This window comes from Clavelina lepadiformis, chromosome 3, assembly GCF_947623445.1.
Source record: "Clavelina lepadiformis chromosome 3, kaClaLepa1.1, whole genome shotgun sequence".
In the NCBI taxonomy this organism is placed as follows: domain Eukaryota; kingdom Metazoa; phylum Chordata; class Ascidiacea; order Aplousobranchia; family Clavelinidae; genus Clavelina; species Clavelina lepadiformis.
The window spans coordinates 3,920,058-3,941,320 of NC_135242.1; the positions used below are offsets into that span (position 1 = coordinate 3,920,058).

Genomic DNA, 21,263 nt, shown 5'->3' on the forward strand with positions numbered 1-21,263 from the left:
GACGAATTAAATCTCCAGCTAGAATGTATATTTTGCCAAAAATAGCCCACGACCATCACGTTCATCTTATCATGATTGCACAAACTTTGTGCTACGAATGGGAGCATTGCGAAATCGGATGTTAAATAACTTAATCATATTAAGGAATGTTTAGCACTATGCTACTCTGTAGCAATTCAAATTTGAGCTTTGTGGTTCAAATGGTGTGCTTCTAATCGTTCACTTGAAGTTTATGTGCATTCATCTGCATTCAAAACTAAAACTTCGGTCGATTTATTAAGTATTTTGAGGTTTTACCAATATAATTAAGTCAACCTAATTTTTTTGTTTAAAGTTTATGCTTTCTGGCTCTTAGTTTGCAATGGCGTCGACTGTAAAACATATTGTTTATATTTAGCACATTTTTCATACATGGGGAGAAGTGGATTTGTTTTCCGACATCAGGGATTCCGAAGTCGGCTGATTAATCTTCAAATCATTGGGAGGAGCACGTCCGATGTTGAGATAGTCAGATGAGCTAGCGGCGGTTGTCTGAAATGTACGAAACAGTAGATCCAATGCGATGAAGAGAAGGTTAGGACAATATGCATCCTACATGATAGGAATCTATACAAGGGCGAGAAAATGTCGTGGCTGGTTCGCGAACACTCTAAAACCTCACCTCGGGGTGTAAAGCCGACTCCGATTTGACTGTTGTGAGAGGTGTGACGTCATCATTGCACCCACTAACACCTTGACTAAGCTGGGTGGGGGAAAAGACTCCGTCCGATATGGTGTCCTTCAAGGGGGTACCTAGTGCTGCGTGGAAAAAATCAAAAATGATCATAGGTCGTATTTGATATGTTAAGAAATTAGTTCATGTTTGTAACCGGTACAAACTGGATCAAGGTAGTTAATATTCGTTGCTTACAATTATCTTTTGAGGAGTTCAAACTCATTTCTACGTTATTTGCCTTGACGTAATTATTTCATTATTTCGAGTCTCGGCTAATAACAGTCGGGATTACGCATACCGGCGTATAGTTGAAAAACGGCAGCATGGTTCAGACTTGCCTTGAAAGCGCAAGTTCGCTGCAATGGAAAATTACAATCGCTCCGCGGTTGGTGGTTTGCTAAATCGAAGTATTTAGGTCATGTACCTTGGTTGGCGACGTGGGAAGGCGCTCTTGACCCGACCGTGGAAACAGGAGACAAGATTGACACTTCGTCTGAAAGCATCCCTGTTCCGGAGGAGTCGCCATCCTGACAGGAGGAGGATGACCTGCAAAGATGAAGATGAGTGAGACAACTGATTGGGAATGATTTTGAACTCATTCCATATCTTCTAAAAATTCAAAACCTACTGCACTGGCGTATATTTTCGGAGAATTGCTGATACTGATCGACTAACCGTATACAAGACAGGAATAGGAGAGTAAAATGGAAAGAGAGCATTGTTTTGTATCTAAAGGGCATTCTTAAAGGTTAAATTTCTCCCGGGATCGTTAAAAAAAGACATTCTCACTGATCATATAATTTGCAGAAATGTAGAATGATTTAAACAGCTGACTAATTTCTTACGATACTATCGCTTATGAGTTATTTCAAGAATCGAGGGTAAAATGGGTTTAAAACACCCGGCCCTGCGCACATACACTGGGAGATGCAAGAAACCTATGTGACTCATTATTAAAACATTCTAGAACTGGTAGTCGTCAAACATCTCTTTGTTTGTATGGGCGTTTACGTGAAGTTTAAACCAGCCCTTAAACTTGACGTGTACGACGCTTGCAGGTAGCGCTCAAAATTCAAACTATAAATATTTACTAAAAAGTTGTAATCATCTTAGATCCATAAACGCCGGCCGACATTGATAGGTTTAAGGGCCTGTTATCATCGATCAAGTAGCTCTAACCGCCGCCTTAAACAAGTTTGATTAGAAAGCCGAACGAGAAGCTATAATCCGAAAGAAAATCTCCAAGCCCATATGCGACAAAATCACGGGCGTGGATTTAAAATACCGAGATCACTGTGCGTTTATCCGCATAAAGACTTTGCTTTACAAAGAGCTTGTAAAAGTGGGCCGTGAGATGATCCATTAAAATTTTGCGGTTAATTTGTGAGGTAAGATTAAATACGCATTTCGTTGAGTTACGAATTAAAGCAATTTGACTTATCACGAAATGTTCCGGCGGTCATAAAGTTTGTTTTCGCTTAAAACCTAACAAGAGATGGCAGATTGATTTTCTTTGACCTAGTTAAATATCAATCAAAGCCCGCTTCTGAACGCGAATGAAATAAGCCGTGTATAAACGAATCTAAAACTAATCCGAGACGAAAACAAAAGGCTTAATTGTGATTTGCGAAACCCAAAACAAGTATTTTTAATGATAGAAAAGAATCACGACTGAAAGCTTCTTGCTTCATAATTTAAATTAATGTTTAAACCGAAAACATTATCTTGATCTGCAAGATCTTTACCTTCCAAGAATAAGTTTGCTCAGTAAAACCGGAGCCCGAAAACCGGTTGTTAATGTTAATCACCATCAATCTCCAGTTGACAAAGCACACATTGTATCGTGCATGCAATAAACACTGTGAGGGAAAAAGGCGTTAAATATGTTCATTCTATTACTTTGGTTGATTTTTCGCATTTCTACGTCTTGCGTTGTGCTTACGGGTCGTTTTGCATCGACTTATAATGAAGATCGCCGGTAAACGTACGAACAGAGACCTTCGGCGTCACAATCAAGATATTTTGAACGATAAAAACAAATAGTAGGCGTGAACTACGCCTCGTGTCCAAACACCGCCTGATTAAAAACTGGTAATCTATCTAAAACTTCAAATCACGCGATATAAATGCAATGCATCGCCATGGGCCCACACCTTTTCCTTATTTTTTATTTTACTGGTATCTGTCCGGAATGTGAAGATCATTAAAACAGTTTGAAAACAAGGAAATAATACTTGATAAAACGTCCTTTCATTCCACAACTTCGACGGTTCTTCGTGGAAGATGGACAAAGCCCGGATCGTTATTAACAACATGAAAAGAATCTGATTGCAGCCTTTTCCGTTGGCTTAACTTTGTGTACAGTCAGAACGATTTAGGAAAGCTTATAATTACGGGTATCGATAATTCACGCGATGTCTTTCTACCACCCAATCAGCTATGAGATAATCCGACAATGTCTCGACTCCAATATCGATAAGATCAAGCAAAGTTTGTTTTGCAAAAATTATTGTCGACTGTTTTTTACGCGTAGGATTTTGACCTATGAGCTGGCAAAAACACAGTGAAGCTATAGATAGTAAATTAGTCTGTTTGCAAAGAAGGCTTAACATTTGATGGTTTACTGCCACATGCACATATTTGGATTTTCAATAAACATTATTGCTAGAAATTAGTTTTCATTAGAAACTTTCTTGTAGGTTTCTCACCTCGTCTGAGGAATATCTCCAGGTTGGTAAGCCAAGACTCTCTTCTCACGAGGTACCTGACCAAATACCAAACAGTTTCATTAAACGCAATTAAATGCAAAGGCATCTGGATCGTATTTCGGCGCAAGTTGAATTTAGGCAATAGTAGTGTGGGATATATTTGCGGAATACCAACTAATGCGCCTATATAGTTCAAAGATTAACTGGCATCAGTTATCCAATTAGCGGTTTTGAGCTCACGTATTTCCAAACGATAGAGACCGGCTAATCGAGAAACCCGCAATGCGCACCTTGTAATAATCGTAGAGAATATCCAATGCAGCGGCTGAATCTTCATCGCCTTGTATAGACATAAGCGCGGTGGTGGCGGCGGTTACCGGGTTTTCAAGATAAGAACGCCACGCCTCGTCCTCAGTTTTGGAAAATCTCGGGTCCATGGATCCAGAGTGGACTGCGCCAATGCTGCTCGGAATTCCGATCGTTGCATTTTCGACAACACTGTTCAGAGAAAAAGATTTAGCATTAAGGCATATGACCTTTACCAAGGGGTTACTTTCGGTCAAGTTTTAATCGGAAGTGATCAGCGCATTTTTAATATGTAAGTTAAAGAGCGCCCTCATGAGTATAAAATATTTATAGCAGCAAGTCAATGTCAATGTCAATGTCAATGTCACCCATTGTTATTCAACAAATCTGTTGGTTTTAGTCATCTTGTTTGCGACTTTTCGCAGATAAACATGACGAATTAAGTGAACAAATACACACACGTGTCCTCTTATCTCACCAACGACTATATTTCAACAAACAAAGTAGCCTACTTTGCGGATCAACAAAACAATGCGATAAGCTGCTTGTGCTTCCCAAGCCACTTTTCAAATAAAAGTTGTTTGAAGCGAAAGGTCTAAACGCAGTTTCTTGTAGCTGATGCGAAATGTTGTTCGGTTGTTTGAAAAAAATAAAAACAGCTAACAACTGAAAACGATGATTCATTGCATCCAATACTAACAAACATTAACAGAAAGTAATAAGTTTTCATGATTTCAAATAAATTTATTTATCTGGTTTTATCTGGTTTTATCTAAGTTTTATCTGGTTATAAGGATTCTGTACATCTGCAACCAGAGCTGGTTCGCATCGTTAACAACCTGACCTTTTAAAAGATTTAGCTATTATAGAACAAAAAATGGGTTTATCAAGTAAAAGCTTAAAAACTAGGTATTTACAGCATAAGTTAAATTTTCCGTTTTTTAAGAGTATTTGTCCCCAATAGCTTAGGTTGCTTAGATAAGATAAAATCACGAATAGAATCTGGTAACCAGTAGGCTTGTTGCGTACCGATCTCAAGTGTTTGTCGCAACGCGAGCGGGTTTCCACAATGTTTAATGCTTTCAAGTAATGCTGCTTGCGTGCGGCTGCGGATAACTAAGTTTTAGACTGAAACCGCAAAATATGTCTGCAGTTTATATATTTATAGCAGTTTTCGCAAGTAAAGAGGTTGGTTATTAAAATGACAACCAACTAGCCAAAATTGTCTGGAAGTTAAAGCAATAATAAGGGCGTATGCTGATGACCTTTTTAACGTACTCGGTCGTGTTTGAAATCGGTTTATAATTAATAGTAGCGGGATGAAACGGATTTTGCAAGTGGTGATGCTTAATTTTCATAGATATGTGTCCTAGATATATACTGAGTCATACACCGTATTAAATCCCAAATAATCTCTACGCCTTAAATCCCTATTTTCATTAAATACTACTCAAGCAAAGAAAAGGGTTTGTCTACACTCCGGCGTTGCACACTTTATCGAACGTAAAGTAAAGCAATAGACAATTTATAGCGATTAACCGCGATAAACAACCACGGTGAAACAAGGTACCTGACATGCGGCATGTTAAAAGCGTAAAACCGATCTGTGAATCACAACCCAGTGCAAAGCACCCACTTGTACAACTTGCCAGCGACATCTTTAAATTGCTGCTGTGGTACAAAGAAAAATAATGCAAGAAAGACGTAAAAATGTAGAAACGTCTTGCAGAGATCAACCTATACCACACACACACACATGGATTTGTGGTTCGTTGTTATATGATATAAAGTTAAAACGTAATTAAGCCAACCTTGGATGCAAATTTAAAGGCTATTACCACACACTAAACTATCTCAAAGTTCTTTCCAGTATGCAATAAATAATTAAAGTTATAAAAAACGACCGACTTCGAAAAATAATTACGTAACAATAAAAACCGCGGTGACAGCGTAACGAGGTTCTGGAGTCACGCCCGTAGCCAACTCGACAACTTTGTCAATTTAATTGTCACGAAGAAATATTTTTCCAGACAAGTCGACAAGTTTACACCTCTCGTAAAAAAATACACCGAGATTTGATAAACAAGTAAATCTGTGCCACGAGATTTCGTCACCAAAAATTGAAATATTTTTAAAATCGCATTTTAATTGATAAAGATGTTATCAGTAACAAATAACTTCTTTCTCTCTTCCAAGTAATTAAAGTAAAAAATATCTACGAGACGGTTGTCATTACAGAACCTTAAGTTATTAAGCTTCTTTTTTCGACCTCAAACCTGTAGCTTTACTAAGAATGTGAGAATAATAATAAAACGCCGCCAACACTTCAAAGTTTATGAAATGTTTTGAATCGACTTATTTTATCCGTTAAATACCTGGTAATAGGTAGGTCGCAGACGTTTTTCTGTGGAGTTAACCCGCGTTCGGGACTGCACGCCGGAGAAACAAACTCAGTTTCGGCGCCATCAAAAAAAGTTTCCAGAGTATCGTCTGCTTGGAACTCCGATGTATGATCTACATCCGGAGTAAGAGTTAACATGGCGGGGTCCATGAACCCTAAATCCCCGAGATGTGGTTTGAAATTGTTCGATTTGCAATGAAGTTTGTTATCGACTTCGCGTTGAACCGCATTTGAATAGTCGTTTGAAAATTCCGTAACGTCCATGGACGAATCGAGTTCGAGAAAAGACGGTTGGCGGACGTGGTTGATTCCGCTGTCAGAGTGCAACCTGCGAATCGGATCCGGCCGGACCAGAACGTTCGAAGCTCGATTAAAGTTATTTGAGAGTGGAATTCCATTCGTGAGAGTCCCTACAGGATTGCGTCCACCTCGATGATCGCAAGAAGTGTCCAAGTCCGGCTGTGGGGAGCGGAACATCTCATCATCCAGTAAGTGGACATGGGATGGATTAATTTTATTTGGAAGTTTTCCAGCGTCGCGACGCAATGCACCGGTGGACTCGGCTAAATGAAAACCTGCATAGGATTTTCCGTATCGGCGCGTATCGCGTCGCGTAAACGCAGAGTTTTCCATCTGATAAAAAATACTTCCTGATTTTTCGTGATTTAAAGATTTTCGTCGACTCATGGGTACGTTGTTTCCGCTCAAAGGGCTTCGGGTTGCGTTTTCGTTTAAGGCTTTATCAAAAGTCAAGAATAGTTCTCCTGTGCTGTCAAAGTTAAGTGTGTTTGCCATTGTGGAATCGGCAGATGGCAGGTTGTGATGATCGTGTTCAAACCCGAGTTCCGCGGCGTCTGGGCTGTTGTTGTTGCTGCAATAACCAGGGTCCGCAGTCGAATCCCTGCGACTTCTGAAATCGTCTGAATGGTTGGAAAGTGTCGAATAAACGTTGACTGGCTGAAACATTTCAGAGCATTCCAGTGGCCAGTCGCGGGAGAATAGCCAAAGAGGAATTTCAGTTTATTTAAATCACTTTTCAAGAGAAGTTCTAAGTTGCTACCCCTACTTTGCAGGAGTCCTTGGCGATATTTACAAATTTTCTACAAATAAATACATTCATAGATCTGACAACGAATGACATATAGTAATAAACACTCACGAATTTTTAAAACAAAAACAACAGAGCGACTTGTCGAAAACAATGTAACAGACACTGCTTGAGCGGCAAGTGTAAACTGGTAGTAATACAGTGTTTACTTTCAACAGCACTTCGATGCGGGCATAGCGAGTTCAACCAAGAATAACAAGTATGGCGATAATGTTCGTGTTACGGCTTCAAGCGCAATTTAAACCAAAATCCTTTGAACTCTGAAAGTGACATTTATCGTAATCGAGCAAGAAGGAATTCGTTTAAGTTTCATCGTTTCAGGTGAGATCTCCGTCGTTAATTACAAGCGCGATGCCAAGTGATTACGATGATGTCAATCTGCACGAGATGATGCGCTTGACATAAATATATTTTCGTCAAGACTTTATGAAAACCGCACTTGGCATACAACACTAGAAATTACACGGTGATTCAAATTTCTAGTCGACAAATTAAATTTGACGCTATTAGACTTTTCTCCTTATTTTGTAATTAGCATCGTGAAAGTCGACCCATCTGTGATGTAATTTAAACCTAAACTCTACCATTTGAAACTTGGAAAACTAAAAAATTAATTTCTTTTTTCATAAAATTTAAAAACGTTATTCGATTCTTCCACCTAAAATATAATTGCCTCATATTTGTTCTTTTAAAAGCAACCTATATTCAGGACAAGCTATATAGTTAAACAAACAAGTGAACATGGTGATAGCAATGCTGCAAAGATTTTCCAATTCAGACTTAATAACAAACCTGACCATGTCATACTGAACGAAAGCGGTTTCTATGCTATGTTGTAGAGTACGCCTTGACACACAGATCTCGTCTGAACGTGGTATTTTCAATGTCAACTATTATATATGAATTTTTTTTTATCTTTTTTAGTTTTTATTACCATACGACCATGGTCGATTGAGATAGCCTCCAGGCATAATATCTTTGCAGTGATCTTGTATAAAAAACGGCGATGTTCACAGGCGAGTATATTGTAAGAAAATTGATCAATTTACCAGTAAAAGTAAAGTATTGCCTTACCGCGGTTTTTCGATAAAATCACCAGCAATCACCCGCAATTGGTTTAAAACGGGGTACATTTTCTTTTTTTGTAACATACACGACTTGTAATAAATTACAAAAATGTTTAAAATTCTAAATTTCAGCGTTGAAACTCCAGTAACCTTTTTCTAACCATATGAGAATAATTCCATCAAATTTTTGTGACTCTTATTGCCTTTACCATTTTGAAAACATTATCAAGTATTATAAAAGTGAGCTGCAAATGTTAGCAATACAGTATTGCCCAAAGTGATCATCGCTGGATTTAACGACGCTTTTGTTTATGATTTCTTTTAATAATGCTTACGCTCTCGAATAATAAAACTCTACTTACGTCGCTTTTGCGTCACTCAGATTGACGTCCTTACGTTGTATGTAGATATGAATCTATAAATACGTCAAACAATGAAACAGACGCAATAATTTAAACATATTTTTAGCAGTTATTCGCGCGTATCTATAACTAAAATCTATACGTAGAAATTAATGTGATAATAATAAACAGTTTGTTGAAGAGAAAGTAAAAATTATTCAACATTTTTATGTCACGGAAATCACCAGATTATAAATTCATTACCGTATAGCGAATACAAAAAATTTCACAATACAAAACCAAAAGGATTTTGCAGATTTAAAAGAATTTGTAAGGTAAAATTTCATCAAGTTTTCAAATCGTACATTGCGCATACAAGCATTTGAAAATTGAAATGCTGTGTATTTGTGTGTAAATAATTGTAATTGTAACAATAATAATTGTAATTGTGTGTAAATAACCACAAGCCGTAATTGATTTCAAAAGCAACGATGATAACCTGAGCTATGTAGTGAGCCTGACGGACTGTTCTTTTTGCTTTACATTGAAATTATTCCATGTTTTCAAAGCAAATTCGCATTTGAATACCGAGTAATAGCTGTTTTTGTCCTGAAATTATCACTTGTATTTAGTCAGAAAGAGCATTTCTATCAAAGCTTGTCTTGTAAAAAACACTTCCGAAATAGTTTGATGATTTGATTTGATGTTGGGCTATATATTAACAAAAATCAAAGAGCAATAAATTTCAAATGTTATCAACACACAAAGCCTTTACAGAATTATTATTATTATTATTATAGAACGGGCGGTTTTGAAAGATGCAGTGATCTTATATGGTTGGCCTATACGGTTCACTTGTATGTGCAATTTTTTCAACATTAGGAAAATCTTCAGGATTATTATACGCGCTTACCGTATATGAATTAATTAGAGTCTTAGACCTATCGTAAGACACAAACAGATATCTATAAAACAAAATTGTTGATTATTATAATTTGACTCTTCCATTTTTACCGTACGTATTGTTTTATTTTAATTATAAATCATAAAGATATGCAAGGCTCAGTCGTGTCGCCTCTTTGGTGCTTCAAAATACTTCTTCTAACTTGTAACAAGAAGAATTCTTCTGAATTAATGGAATTAATAAAGGAAATGAAATTTTCATCTAGTCTGGTTTTTGCTTATTCAATTAAAATTCTTTTTCTAAGGACACGTTGTTCGGTCTTTCAACAAAGACGTCAGAGAATTGTCTTTATGGAATTGGTGGCGTATGCGGTTAGTGCATGGCGTGAGACATCCGGCCTTAACTATTTTCATCTTATTTTCAGGCTCAGTGGCAAGATTTCAAGCTGAGATGCTTTTGAAGCTATGTTGTCTAGGTAAAGTTCATTGTAATTTATTGACTGTAAACGACTGTAAAATATGTCGTGACATTTGCATTTTATCGTATGAAGCGATTATGGCATTATCTTAAAATTTATTTAAATGATGTTATAGTTTATTATTCGTCCTTCCTGGACAAACAAAATTTGTAATACAGTGGTCCACGTATTTAGTATATTTATCATTTCTTTATGTCAAACATTAATCATGCAATATTAGGAATAAGAACGTTGCATATGTTCACCAGTCAGTGTTCTAAATTTGAAAACAGGTTTCCTACAACTAATCTCTGTGAAAGAGGTACGCAGCCCAAGTAGAAACAAACACATGCGGTTGGCACGTGCTTTTTGCCCATGTTGTCCGGGCTCACGGGTTACATTGCTTCGTATCACGAGGGCGAGCATGCCAGTAACACGCGTTAAGCCACAGAATTTAATCGTATTTTTTATCAAAAAACATTGGAGAAAGTTCAGTTCCCGACAAGTTAACCCGAAAAAAAAACAACGTCTGGAGATACCGTACAGTCAACCTAACTTCAGAAACAAGAAACTTTTCAACTAACCTCTGAGAGCCACTATTAAGCCACTTGATATCCAATTTGAAAACAACGCCCACACTTCCCGCAACCTATATTCGCAGCTGCTAAATTGTCCTGTCAAACGTTTTGTTGACCTTTGACAAAAGTATTTCACCAAGAACTACATTGAGACATTAAGGACAATCTTGGACGACAGATTGGGCGAAATCGACTCCATAAGTTAAAAATTCACCAGATATCGTACTATACCTTCGTACATGCAGCCAAAATTCGTATAGCCCAAATTATCGACACGGCAGCTTACGTAATACTTTTTGATAACTTCAAGCGGCCCAAACATGAAGCGAACACGTGGAAAGCACGCATTACTAAATGAAGTGTCTTATAACAAGTTTAAAATTTCAAAACAAGAATTTTCTATATATATATATATTAAATACAGTAAGAAAACTTATATGCTCAACAGAGAATCTACTTTCAGTAGAAAGTATCGTGTGAGTGAGTAAGGGATAACTATAACACTAAATCATGGACATTTCCTCACATTTGTTTCATCACAATGCAAAAGTGTGGTTTTTGCAAATCCCTTTTGTAAACTAAATGTTTATCGACTACAGCAATTGCACTACTGGGTGTCGAACACCGGCTGCATTATTTAGAGCTCACTGCTATCATCACTCTGTTACCGAGTCACCACAAACCAATACGATAAAACCGCATCAACTGTATTTGCATCGCATCAGGCTTTGGAGCGTTTGCATGAGTTATGTGGAAACGTATACGCTTATTTACCTGATGTGGTGCAATTGCAAATCATATCTAACACTCTTAACAGACAAAAATTGGATTTAAGTAAAGCAGACTTCTTTTTTACCTACACACTAGTGTTATGTAGAATATCAATTTTGTCGCAGAATTTAAATTTACACGACTGACTCAAACTTCTAAATAATGCTTGATGACAAAATATTTTCGCAAAAACATTGGGCAGTTAACAGCGTTTTGACAAACAACTGAACATAGCGCTAAAAGTTATTAAAAATCTCACAAGAATCTCATAAAATCATTATCATGCTCGAGCAATTCCATGAAAAAATTAATTTTACATATTTTTACAGTAGTTAAAAAAGGACTGATGGCTATATTCAAGTTACCAGTAGTAATACAATCATTTTAGCACAGCTTTGATCTTACTTCTCAACTTGATGGACTCGTGGGTGTTTTTTGGATTATAGCGCTTTTGCTAAACTAGAACATCTTTCTCGTTTAGTGAGAGCACAAATATTTCGGGTTAACTAACATATCGTTAACAGGTTTACATAAACTTTTGCTGAACCAAAGTCATATTTTTGGTGGGATAAATCGATAACCTATGACTGATTAGGGTTACAAAATAATGCAAGGGAATCAACAGTAGAATATTTTTGGGATGTTTTAATTTCAGGGTTATCAATTAGCTCGTCACAATGCAAACCGTGTGCTATGCAGGTCCTAATTGAAAACTAAAAGCTGGCTATCACGGTTTAATAACATTCTTCAAGTTTTTGGAAACTGTTGCCTTGGGTTTACAATTGCATCCATTATAATTACACGACTTCGGTTTCGGGGCATGTGGTAAAATGTTCTGAAACAGTAAATGCTCGGATAGTTGATGTGGCACAAATCCAAACCAACTCAGAAAATAAACTTAAATTCGCAAAAATTCACCCTCTCTAACTATACCAATGTTACCAATAATAATGGTATCACTTTTTTGAAGTTCTTACAACACTTGTATAAAAAGCTTAAGATGTATATTAGGTTACGTTTTCAACATTAATTGTCACAATCTTAATTTTACCCAAAGAAACTAACGTCAGTAACAGGTAGTGTAGATATAAAGTAAAGCACCAATTGACGTGCAACAGTAAATCACATGAGTAAAATTAGATGCCATCTTAAAGTGGTAAGAGCTTGTTTCTAATTAGCCGCCACAAAAATTCTCGTGCGTAAGCGCGGTTGCTGGGCATGCAAAAACAAGTGTCACACTCTACAAGCCTTAATTAATTTGAAATGGACCATATGGAATAAATAGCAATGAGTAAAAGTGTAAAGACATAAAACGTGGTACGAATACACTCACAACGGTATAATAACTATGCCAGGCACAAAGTGGTATAGTAGAATCATCCCGGACCGGACATAGGAGAAAAACCCAACGCCTACGCAGAAACATGTCATGAAACTCAAAGGTATAAAACGTAATTAGCAACAGAAATATTTATCAAATCCAACCTACAAGATAAGTAGCATTTTGCTTCGGTATAAAAAGGGCGTGCTAATGCCATTATTAGCATCAGGAGGCTTTCGCACGTCACTCGGCTACTGTCGCACTTCTCGCGATGTTTTCAGAAAGGGAAAGGGAAAAAACTTTAAAAATAATGAAAATATGCGGAAAAAGAAAACCTCGAACAACTCCGCAATTACGTTATTGAAAATCGGAAAAAATTTGTCTGTGAACGTTTGTTTACCAACCCGCCACGTATCAATGCAACAACAAATATGACATTTCAATAGTCCCAACCTCACCCTACATTCTAATGATTGATGGACCGTCAACAGTTCTAAATTAACTGGTATACGCAAGTATTTGTGCTTGCCAAGTGTAAAATTACTGTAATCAGTTGTTAAATCTCGTGCCTAGTCTGCGGTTTTCCGTCTAACTCCATCCGGTCCACTTGAAAATATCAAAACTTACAGAGCTTTCCTTAACGTATTTGAGCAACTATAGTGTCATCTTATCATACATGAATATGCAAGTTAAATATGTAGGACTATGCAAGTTGCAAATTTCAAAACAGTTTTAGGTAAAGCAAAGTTTAAAAAGCAAAATTGTAAACAACGCGAATGTTTTAAAAAAGGCAAAGGGCAAAATGTAAACCTGTGAATTTTTTTAGTAAATCCGTCGAAACATGCTGCTTATTTCACCTTAAACACGTTCCTAATTTCAGGTGTACAAAGATCTTGGCCGTTTTCGAAATACTTCATTTCTGTTTAAGTCGAGCGGTGATTCAAACAGCAGCATGAAGTGCATTTCCGGTTAAATTTCCAAATGTTTTAATCGAAATTCCAACACAAGTACCTGGTGGCACCGGTTTCAACAATCGGCTACACACATCGTTGCTAATTATACGTAGTTTGGCGGAGGTTATTATAGATTCTAGCGATTAAACTACAAGTTATTTTGACTTAATTGTCTCTATACATAAACTAGTGGCTAAATATACATCACTGGTTAAAGGAAAACAACCTCTCAGATGGGTGAGGTCGTCTCATAATCATTTATCAAACTGTTTGTTGAGAAAGTATCGACATAACTAAGTGACTTTGGTAGCCGACTGCAATTACTAATCATCACTTAACTTTACCTGAAATGCAAGAAAATTACACCTTGCTCTGACTCAAGCTTGGCAATAAAAGGATTACCTGTCGAAAAACATAAGATTAACACATCCCGGTTTTTACAAAAAGTATTGTGAAATTTTTACGAAACAAACAGCAACTGAACAAAACAATGAAGTCACAGTTCCGCGGAATTTGACAGATATGATGAGCATAGGCAATTAATGGAAGACATTTAGCTTTTGACACTTAAAAATTCTCAGGAGTTTCGATAACAATTTTGACCTAGACTTGATCCGTAATCAAGCTACGGAGAATTGCTTTCAACGCCTTGATCTGACTGGTATGTAGAAGAAGAAATAATGCCCTCGGATGATAGCATTGATTGTTTAACAATTCCCAGAACATCCGTTAACAATAAATGCAAAACTTCACGTTGTGGGTATATTTGAGACGTTGCCGAATTAAATACTTGTATTCTGTTGTGATCAAAGATTTGCCAAGACGTTATTAGATTTTTCCAGCGTAAGTGAAATACACTTGTACTTGATAATGTTTAGACTTTAGAGGAATCGGATTGCATGGAACACACATTTAAAGTATAGTTAAGAACTATAGTGAAAAAGGTATAGTTGAGAACTAAAATGAAAAGTAAAATATTATGTAAGTAAATTAAGGTAAAGTATATAATGACCAAAGATGAAAAGCATCATGATTAGGATCCTGTGAACAAACATATTTAGACAAAATAAGATTAAGGTAAGAGAACGGAACAGTGTCCCTTTTTCACAGCAAGCGTGTGGTAAGAGAGTTTATTGTACATACAAATTGTGCTGTTCCCAAGTAAGAGAAAATCTCCTTATAGTTAGTTTTACGGGAAACGGTGGCAGTCACCTCTGCAGAGCAGCTGTCAAGAAAAAAGTAATTTCAAAGAAATGGAACAAAACCGAAGTAATTTTGAAGAAAAGACCGGATTTGACGTTGATATTCATTCGCTTTTACGTTAGTAATGACTTTTTGCATTTATCGTTATAATTACCAAAATTTTAAAAGTTTTAACATAATCACAAAAGAAAATAACTTTTGCGCAGACACTGAATAAGTTTTATTTTTAAAAGAAAATCACATAGCTTATGAATCATCATCCAATATCGTGTCAGGAACGCAGAAGGTAGAGTTGTAGTGACGTATGCTATTACAACGATGCCACGGTTTATTTAAATTCAAACCTACTAAAATATGCTACTCACCTGCAAGAATTCTGTGCATAAATCTGACGCAAGCTCGTTCGCTTTTCAGAAAAAATCCGGGCTATTTCCGAAAATATGTGCTTAAAGTTAATGTCATTTATAGGTGACACATAGATAAGGATCCTATTGTTTTGAGAAATGTTATCTATTGTTCGTTTAATGCCAGTCTTTGAGCGCGCTACAGACGTAAAACAATGCATGACATGTGTTTTAGAGCTGAGTGATGACAATGGGCACAAAGACATAGAAAATATGCCGTTTGAAATTGAGACAGCATGATTTTGCTGAATAAGTAATAACTAAATAAATCCAACTTATCTGAACTCAATAAATGCCTCAAAAGTTGTCAAATGCCAAACTCAAATAGCTTCTAGTCGATTCAATCTCTTAATGCACAACGAATAATCATAATTGACCGATGGCATATGCGATAAATGATGTTTTTTTAAGACAACTTACTCTGCAAAAGGCAATGAACGTGTTTTCAAGTGACAACTAAAATCATCGGCGGTTATCCATTTACATAAAAAAATTTAAAACTTCAAATAGATTGTTTTTTCGTAGAACACGTGCTTGAAAATATGAAAATATCTGTTAAATTACGTTACAAGGTTTATGTAAACTCTTCAATGCGACACTTGCTTTAGACGTTAAAAGGTGAGTTTTATTTATCTCGCCTTGCAATTTACATTTTAAACCGGATTCTCAGATGTAAACGACAAGGCCGATCCAGGTCCTTATAGGACAGTAAAAAAAAATATTTTTGAAACCTAAGCCAAAGTTTATTATTACTTGAAGGATATTGTACTGGTATGATAAGGCGAACAGGGCAAACCGCAGGTTGACGCTGTTTATTAATTTATCAGTGAAGTGACTTTTAAAACATCTTGAACGGAAACAGTCCAACCATACGGAAAAACAAAGATTCATATATATATATATAGTTGAAACACTGCCTTATGGCGCTGTACCACCACTTTGCGGGAAAGTTTACGGCACAAACTGTTCACAAGAGGGAACTGGCCACTACGTTCTCGTCCATCATCGTTCACCAATTAAGGCTTGATTAAGGCATTAGTTATGTAAATTATTACAGACACCGAGCCAAGAGTGAAAGTCTGCTACAGTATTGAGGCAAGACAAGCTATTCTCACACAAGTTCAACTAGTAACTTACATGCACAAATAATTAGCCTTCTTGCAAGTTAAACCACAAATCTATTTGTAAGTTAGGTGAAATAATGTTTATCACATATACACATACTTATATATGTTATACAAAAACTTTCTTACTCTGAAAGAAAAGAAACACAGTAATTTGAAATTGGATGAACAGCGTCTTGCTGCAACTGCAATAGTGCAGTATAATCTCAAACGGTAAAAATGTCTAGGCCAATTACGGTTGAGCTCTTTTAACCTTTTCTAATAAGGTTGCGCAACCTGTGTTGGTACTACTAATAAACCCAACAAGCAATTTGAAACATCTCAAATTCTTTCTTTTGCAGCCCCAACTAATCAGTTTTACGCTTCAAATTTTACATTGGAATCTATAGCTGCAGAAAATAGGGCAAGGGGTTGCAGAAATAAAGTGAAATAACTTTACAGCGATTAGATCTTCCCTGTTGCCCCAACACTGGTGTGGAAATAAACCAATCATAACCTTTCATAAAGCCAAAACTTGCAGCTATCGAAGATATAATTTTCTGCTCGACCTTAACTCGATGATTGTACGAATATGATATGACCTACAAGCCCAAGTTCAAGTTTATCTTCAACGTTCGGGTTTCATTATCAACATCAGAAAAGAAAACAGGTATTTCTGAACTACAAAAGATAAACTTGAGATAATCAAATAAAATTCGCAAAAAGTAGTTGAAAATATTAACCGATCGACAAAATCTGGTACTTAGTACCACGATGACTCTTGGCAAAATTTTTCACTGAGAATCTGCCTTTTTACAAATACTGTAAATATTTTCACCTGTTCAAAAAAGATGATGTAGCTAGAAACACGGTATACGCTCATATACGGTGTTTATAAATATACTTTGCTATTTAAAACAGCATTTCTATATTTTTATTTAGTGCAATCACGCCTATTCTGTATATCTGTAGATACAGCACACCTCCAGAATATTTTACTCTTCTGAAATCATCTTACCATTAAAGTTTAATTGTTAACTCTGTGGCAAACTGGCATGAGTACTATATTTTCAATCCCGTTTGGCTAATCCTAGCTAGTGCATTTCTTTCATTAGCCCACTTGAATATTCTAGCATAAACTGCATGGCATGCGAACTTATTCAAGTGTTGCTTTACAAACTAGCATCAAACTTTTACCATGTAAACTTTTGCATTTGTTCAGTTCTCCTGTCCGCTTTTTCTTACACCATTCTCATCGTTGCTCAAGTGGTTTATAATCACGTGTTTGTCATTTTAGGGAGTTCCCGAAAATGCTTCCATAACTTTCTTTAGTTGACGTTATTTTTTAAACAATTTCTTACAATGATTCCACTGCCATTACTTAATATGTCAAAAGTTGGTTATAACCACGTGACTTTCGATTAACGGAATTCCCCAATTTTTCTTCAAAAAATGTTTATCTTTGGAAAAAAGCCACTTTACGGTGTTATCGCCAAAACGCGATCGCATACCAAAGATTTTTAAAACCTACACATTTTATCTTTGGCAAAAACTGAGACTGGGAATCCCCAAATGTAAAAATTGCGTTATTTTTAGCATATTAGGTACATATTTAGCCAACTTCTGATCAAAATTGTTCTAGCAAAAACTTTCAAAACGTTTTCCATGAATCACTCTACAACATCTTCGGTTCGGGTTGGAAGTTGAAATCAATTTCCAAATTTTCACAAACATTGAGGAAGTTATGAAAGAAAGAATTACTATTATATATATATAATATACCATAATATACATAATAATATGTATATATAATATTATTATTTGTGTTCAAGGAATTCCTAAAATACTAATCACGTGATTGTCAACAACAATAACCGGCTGTATTCACTAGCTACGTCAAATAAAAAACACACTTTCAAAAAAATTAACGGTTTAAAGGAGTTATTGTCGACGAAAGAAAATGTTGTTAACAATAAAGAAAAAAATTGGGAGAAAATCCGCATATATAAAATCGAAAGCTTTAAAAGTTACAGGTTCTGTTTATATCGACCAATAGTGCCGCAAGATGTCGCGGCGTAATATTGGGAAATTTGAGATAAAATGTTTTGAACAACTGACGTGAAGCGTTTGACGTAAAATTTATGTGCGCAGCGAAAGCACGTACGTCACGAACGATAATTTACGTCAAAAACAACTCTACTACAGTGAAAGCACATTTTGCAAAACAGGATCATTTTTAAAATCAACAAATACATTCGTTTGAACGAGACTAATGAGAGAAAGTTGACCGTTGTTTCATAATATGACCACAAAGCTGAAAACGACCGTACAAGCAACAACTTTAGTGGAAGTTCAAAATGTTTTTACACGAATCCCACAATTTAGCCAACTCCTCACCATGTACCAAGCAAGCCATTAACCATTTGCCGCCTTCCACCAACGACAAAAACTATCAGCAACATCATGCATGTTGTTCTGTGTCTAACTGAATACGATATCATAAATATAGCGCCAAGCTAAACTCACTAGCATCGAAATACAAACGTGTATGACTGCTTCAGTGCAAAAAGATTTAATTTTAAAATTATAAAAACTAAAATGGCGTAGACTTAGAGGAATTTCTCTAATTATGATAATCAAAAGATAAATACAGTACTTATATTTATTTTAAAGCAAATTAGTTTAAAACAGTAGATTATGTCTAAGCATACCATATACACAAAATCAATAAATTTTCTTTGCCACGATAGCAATCTGTTACCATTCATTAATTATGTTACACACGCTTGTATACACCAAGATACGTATGACGTTCTTATACGAAATGAACTTTAGTTCTAAGCAAAAATATATCGGGAATATTGCAATATTCAACTACAAGTTGACAACAGGAACTCCAAAAACACACCCTAATGTTTTCAATCTTTAGCTTGCTTCGCTTTGGAAGTGACGATTGCGCAGACGGATTAATTTTGAAACGTGTTAGGTGTTTATCGTACTTCGACAAGCGTTTAAATAACCGCATCATGATGTATATATATCTATTTAATCTGACATGGAATGTACAGGACTGAGACGTGCTGCCTTTTACTGAATCCAGTTGCGGCATTGCTATCGTTTGCTCCTGTTCATGCTTAGACGTCTTATCAAAGACCTTTATAAATAACTTTATAAAGGAAAAGTTGCCTTGTCAAGCAAATTACGGTCAAAAGCTCACAGAATCACAATTCACCAATCGAGTTTCGCTTTTTTATGCATTTTTATTTTCTGAAAAGTGCAAGTTTAAAATGAGAAAATGACGTCGAAAGGTTACATTCTGCATTGGATTAGATAAAAACATTTAAAATCATTAAACGCATTAAAAACCAAAGATTGCGTCTTCAATACCAAGACAACAAAGATTGTAACGATAGCTCCAAGTTCAAAATACATCAAGACAAAAATCCGCGGTTGTTACAACGAGAAACAAAGCTATCATAAAAACTGAAAGCGGTTTTGTTGTATATAGGGTAGACGATACGATATAAAAGGAGATATTTGCATTGAACTAACAAAAGAAATAGCAATCTTTAAATTAAGATCAAAACCCAAAACGCACCAAACGAAGGTAATATAACGTTAATTTTTATTTTATATCAATTTATTCAAATGCTTACTTTAATTGAAGCATTGAAATCTATCGTGTGTTACAAGCAGAATACTTTGATTTAATGATTTTGTCATGGCAATTTCAATTTTTTTGTGCACATTATATATAAACCTCTACTAATAGAGCATAGTAATTGAAGAAAATTAATCAAACATTTTACCATATTAAATTATATACTTAAGCTATATACGGTACAAAAGAATTTCAAGAATTATGAATTACAAAATCATTTAACAAAATATGTGAATTGCCAAATTAAGAAGAAGCTACGAGTTACATTTCCACAGCATACTATATCTTGAAAGGTGCTATTGCTGCAGCAATCAAAGTCAGTTTGACCACGCAATACACATAAAACACAGCACATATTTCTCAACTCAATTTTATATTGCTTTTTTCGTTGATTTTTTTTTCTTTTCACGTAATTGTTAACACCTATGGCAATAATAATACCATATCATACAACCATCAGCACCTGCGTAATAAGCCCTAAACCTACATTTTTCTCTGTGCAAAGTTGTGCGCTTGTTGTCAGTAGGATATAATAAAATGACCGTAAGTCCACAGTGTAAGTAAGACGTCAAAACATTGTTTTTTTTTCATAGAATTCGCATGGCATTGGTGACGATATAAGTATAACGTGCATGGAGCCAACGACCACGTATGGAAGAAAACTATGTACTTAGCTGCAGCACAAAAGCTAACCATTCAACTGAATTGGTCAAGACACAGGGTACCTTGACCGAAAGCAAAGAGCCCATGGAATTGGTTAGGATTACAATTACGTTATAATCCATGGAATATATAGCCTGAACTACTAACAATATAACAAAAACAGCATTAGACGGATTACTACTGCCAAATAGTAGTCTAAAGTTTTAAACAGTAAATAGTGGAAAATGAATTTATCAAAAATAATAATAAAGTACCGACAGAGAATATTAATCAGAAATGGTATTCCTGAAGTATTGTACAAAAACACATTTTGTGGCGCAATTATATATGTATGTCGGCGTTATGTTAATCAAGAATACAAAACAACTAAGTTATGTATACTAAACATAAAGTACAAAGGGTAAACTCACTTGTCTGTGCATTCAGTCTTGTGTATTGCTGTCATGTTTCTTGATACCTTTGTGTCAGTTCCTTTATTTATAATCTTGCTACCCTTTTTAGGTTCAAATCCCGCAAAGCCTGTTCCTGCACACTTTATTAAAACAGTGCAAATTGTTAACAGTAAAGCCACGCGCTGCCAGCGAACAGATACAGGTAGC

At 35.9% G+C, this 21,263-nt stretch overlaps 1 protein-coding gene across 2 annotated transcripts in view; it reads right to left on the reverse strand.

Annotated features, from left to right (window-relative positions):
• LOC143448924 (grainyhead-like protein 1 homolog) overlaps positions 1-21,246 on the reverse strand; it is a 28,967-nt gene extending 7,721 nt beyond the window's left edge. Inside the window, exons 1-7 of one of the 2 annotated variants that reach the window (XM_076948876.1) lie at positions 21,075-21,246; positions 8,668-8,720; positions 3,714-3,921; positions 3,424-3,479; positions 1,140-1,261; positions 662-798; positions 412-531 (exon numbers count right to left, since the gene is read on the reverse strand). In XM_076948876.1, coding sequence (XP_076804991.1) covers positions 412-531; positions 662-798; positions 1,140-1,261; positions 3,424-3,479; positions 3,714-3,921; positions 8,668-8,720; positions 21,075-21,086 — 708 coding nt within the window. In that variant the 5' untranslated portion in view covers positions 21,087-21,246. Of the gene's footprint in view, positions 1-411; positions 532-661; positions 799-1,139; positions 1,262-3,423; positions 3,480-3,713; positions 3,922-6,104; positions 8,620-8,667; positions 8,721-21,074 lie in introns of those variants that run through there. The other variant, XM_076948875.1, reaches the window with a different exon arrangement.
• Between the last annotated feature and the right edge of the window lie 17 nt (positions 21,247-21,263).